This window comes from Triticum dicoccoides, chromosome 5B (assembly GCF_002162155.2).
Source record: "Triticum dicoccoides isolate Atlit2015 ecotype Zavitan chromosome 5B, WEW_v2.0, whole genome shotgun sequence".
NCBI classification, from domain to species: domain Eukaryota; kingdom Viridiplantae; phylum Streptophyta; class Magnoliopsida; order Poales; family Poaceae; genus Triticum; species Triticum dicoccoides.
Genome location: NC_041389.1, coordinates 9,160,090 through 9,164,364, shown reverse-complemented (window position 1 = coordinate 9,164,364; position 4,275 = coordinate 9,160,090). Strand labels below are relative to the sequence as shown.

The 4,275-nt window shown below is 57.9% G+C and overlaps 1 protein-coding gene across 1 annotated transcript in view; it reads right to left on the bottom strand.

The window, feature by feature from the left end:
• LOC119308873 overlaps positions 1–3,861 on the bottom strand; it is a 5,513-nt gene extending 1,652 nt beyond the window's left edge. The window contains exons 1-3 of the mRNA XM_037585037.1: positions 3,847–3,861; positions 2,126–3,793; positions 1,801–2,008 (exon numbers count right to left, since the gene is read on the bottom strand). Of these exons, the coding sequence (XP_037440934.1) occupies positions 1,801–2,008; positions 2,126–3,793; positions 3,847–3,861 (1,891 nt within the window). The remainder of the gene's footprint in view (positions 1–1,800; positions 2,009–2,125; positions 3,794–3,846) is intronic.
• Positions 3,862–4,275: the final 414 nt, after the last annotated feature.

The following is a 4,275-nucleotide window of genomic DNA, read 5'->3' as shown; positions in this document are numbered from 1 at the left end:
CGCCGTACTCGGCGTGGGGCGCGGCGGCGGCGAGGCGCGCCGGCGGCGTTGGCTGCGCGGGCTAGGTGGGGCGTGCCTGCGCGTGGACAGCGGGGCTCGGCCTCTTGATCCAGATCGGGATCGGGTCCCTCCGGCGGGCTGCACGTGGGCGGCGCGGGCCGTGGCGGCGGGGTGGCGTGGCTGGAGGTCGTCGGCGTGCTCGTCGTGCTGTAGACGGCGGCCTGGATGGAGGCGCGTGCGGGGGCCCGGTGGTGGCGGATGGCCCCGGCCAGATCTGTCCGCTACCGCACCTTGCGGCGAGGGCCGTGGGCGGCGCGGGTTCGCCGCCTCTGCAGCGCTCCGGCGTGGTGGAGGCTCCGACGTGGTGGTGCTTCGGCGTGCTAGCTCGTGGTGGCTCGGTCAGGCGTGTTCGGGTGGATGCGGGTGGCTCGCCGGAAGCGGGAGGTGCGTGTCCGGCGGCTCCGACGCTTGGAGCTCGGCGGGCGGTGCGAGTTGGGCAGTGGTCCGGTGTGGCTGCTGCTCCGGCCGTGGATGGCTCCACGGCAGCTTGGCAGGTTTGGACCGTTTCACGGCGGCGGCTGGTCTCCTCCGGCGTCGGCCGTCGGTGAGCGGCCTTTTTCGACCTTCGATTCCTCCCCTCGTCGTCGGGGCTCTACCCTCGTCATAGGGCTGGACTGCTCCCAGTTGCGGTCCATTGCTCGTCCGCACCCGTGGCTGCAAGACAGAGCTCGTCTCGCGCCCGGCAGCAGGACCGAGCTCGTCTCGCGCCCGGCAGCAGGACCGAGCTCGTCTCGCGTCGCGCCCGACAACAGGACCGAGCTTGTCTTGCACCCGGTGTAGCAGGACGGGTGATGGAGGCCTTTTTTGGGCTGGCCCTTTGGGTCTCAGCGCCGGGGGCCGTCCAGGGGTGTGTAAAGGAGCGACCTTTCCACTCGTCTCTTTGGTTGGGGTAGCGACGGGTCTCGGGTGCGGTGGTGTCAGGGTCTTGGATGCCGGGGCGGCGGCCCTGGTGGTGGTAGCGCGGTGCTCATGGGCAGATCCCGTGGCTTGGTGCTGCCCGGTGACCATGGTCGTGTGGGCGGCATGGTGGCAGGGGTGTGGCGTTCGGTGGCGGTGAGTGTTTGCTGGGGTGAAAACCTGTTCTATCCTCGGACAGACCGGCGGTGGCATAGCGCGTTACTTTCTTGAAGGCGTCGTCGCGGCTCTCACCGGTCATTGTATCGCTCCAGGGGAAACTCTGACCCCCTGGGTCAGGCGGTGGCGGCGCGCTAGCGTCGTAACCTTCTTGGAGGCGCCGCCTTGGAGCTCACGATTCGTCATATGTGGCCTCATCTCTTCGCGGTGACGTGTTCACGGTGGAGGTCCCCGATTGCTCTTGTAGTGTTAGGGGTGGTGTTGCTGCGCTCAGCGCCTATGTATCCCGCCTTGGGGGTGTGCGTGTGTTGTCGTGGGTTGTGTTTGTACTTGGACTGTGGTTGATCTGTGCTTTATATATAAAGCGGGGCGAAAGCCTTTTTCGGTAAATGTATGTTTTGATTCCTTCCAGAATACATGATATGTAAACCACATAAATGTATCTTGGTGTCCGCAAAAGATAACCAAAGTGATTAACTGAGGACACAAGGATGGTGGATATCCAATGAAACGAAAGCATATATAGCATCGTAACTCGTAGATAAAAAGAAAAAAAATGGCTTAATGAAAATCAAAGGCATTTCGATGAAACAGAAAAAACTTCATTATTTAATGTTTCAAACCTGCATGGCTGCTGATGCTACTTGTAAAGGGAGGAGGTGTTACCTTTATAAGTCAGGGGTAGAGGGCAGCAGAAATTTGGTTTTGGCTGTTGTTCAGGACACAGGAAATTGAGTTCGGCGAAGAAGAGTTTGTTTTCAGCAATCCCTGATTCGAGAGCGGCCACAAAATTAACGTGGTAGCAATAGCTATCTAAGGATTCGATGTTAGTAGCCTCGACACCACAGATAACACTTGGCACATATTTTGGTTCCTACAACAAGCGCAGCAACAATATCATAAAGCAGCAGATCATATAGATGACTTAAAAGAATATGTATGTATGCACGAAATGAATAGCGACAAAGGCAAACAACTTAAAGACATGTACCTGAGGATGCTCAGCAGCATAATTCTTCAGCACTTTTGCAAGCCAAGAGCGAATGAATAATTTCTTCTGGTTATAATCACACCTCTTTCCTAACAGGGTCTCCTTAGCCTCCTTGCACAGTTGCGCCTCTTCCATGGGAGGTTCGGGAGACAAGGGCGGTGCGATGTCTTGGATAATGCGCTCTATTTCACTGATAGATTCAGAAGAGATCACGCCATTTGTACCTGTGGTCAGCAGGCGTCGCATGTTAATCAGCATGTCCGGCATCAGGGATGCGAGAAATGATCCTAGAGCAGCGTGAGCCGCAGCGGCTGCGGCAGCAAACTGTTGCAGGGTGTGCGTCTTGTCAGACAGGTCACAACATTTGCAGCAAAGCTGCTCCATCACCCGCTGCATCGAGGATCTAGACTCAGAATTTGCTCCAACGAGGGCAATGAGGCCTTCGAAGGAACGGACCTCCACGCGAAGCATAGAGAGGGTGTCGAGGATGTCGTACACCTGGATATCAAAGTCTGCCGATGGGAGCGGGCACACTATACTGTGCCAAATGGAGCTGAGGATGATGTTGGAGATGGGGTCCATGGGGCCATAGCAGTGTCCAGCCCACAATATGTCGCGGATGAGCCTGTTGCGTGAGGGGGGAAGCATGGTGAAGACTTTGAGATACAATGTGTGGATCATGGCGTGGAGCCTCATCTTGAGACACTCAGTATACTCGCAGGCATCGTCGCTGCAGCTCTCCACCAGGCCGCGCCTTTGAGATGTTTTTCTGGCCTTTGCCACACAGGCTGATATCATGGATCTCTTGTCTTTAGGAGACCACAAGGATGCGAAGTGGTCACCATGGCGCTCTACCTTGATGGAGACCACGTCGAAGCCATCCATGGAGCTCTTTCTTTTGGAAACTTCAAGCGTTCCTTGGTCGGGCTTGTGGTTCCGGCAGTAGACGATGACCTCCCTACCGCCTGGCAGCAAGTTCAGCTGGAGGTCCAGGGGGGCACTGTCCTGGTACCGCAATAGATCCACGAGGGTGTTGACATCATCGACAGTTAGCTTTCGCCTGGTCGGCTTAAGGAACGTGGCGACATCGAGCAGCTGCTTCCGGGGCAAAGGCGACGCGTTGAGCCGCACAAGGATGTCAGGCGCAGGATGCCACCCGCAAACCGCGGCGTACTTGAGGGCGGCACGAGTCCTCTGGGAGGCGGGGTCGGGGAGCTCAAGCTCAGCAGCGTATAGATCGTGCTCGACGAGCAGGATGGCCAGGGCGAGGTCGGCGCCCGCCCAGTGGAGGTACCGGGTGGCCTGTTCTTCACTGAGGCATCCGAAGTATGACACCATGAAACAGCGGAGAGCCTGGTAGGATGCCGCAGCAACTCCGGCCCACGTATCCCTGCGGCAGGTTGGCCCAAGCCCAATGGTAGTGGACCAGCTATCCCTGGGCGTTACCACGCCGGCCGTCCTCTTGGACCTCCTCCTCCTCTTGGAGTCGTGCGGAGGCGATGGGTTTGCCCTGAAGTCCCGTGGGAGGAGGGCGATGGTATTGAGGATGATGTTGGAGACGGGGTCGAGGAGGCCAAGCGAGAGGCCGCCCTTGCGCATGGTGCTGGCCAGTTCGTCTACGGCATCGGGCGACATGTCGTCTATGGGCAGCCGGTCGAACTCCTCGAGCTGTAGAGGCAGGAGAAGAGCCCCCTGCGGCCGGGACCCGACGGCGGCTGGACCTTGTTGGGCGGCATCGCATCAGCTGCGATCGATTGATGCGGCGGTTCGGTTGGCGGCAGGGTATAGGGTTGGTGACTCGGTTTGGTGGCCGTGGGGTCTTAGGGATGAAGAAGACGACGATCGATCGGCACGCATCAGCGAGAACGACACACGACGCGCGCGTCTGATCTGGGCCAAAAGTCGCTGGCCCGTTCCACGTTTCTGTCGGCCTATATCGGTGTGGCCGGTCCAGGTATACTTTCTTATATTTGGTATAATTCTGAAAAATGCTTATAAACCGGTTCATATCTTTATACTTTTTTTTAGAACCAACAGCAGAAAAAAAAAAACTTATGCGTTGGTATAGGTTCATACCAACATCATGGTTGATCCCTCCCCCCAAGCCCCCGCGTTGCCTGCTTGAGCGGCTCGGGCGGCGACTAGGGTTT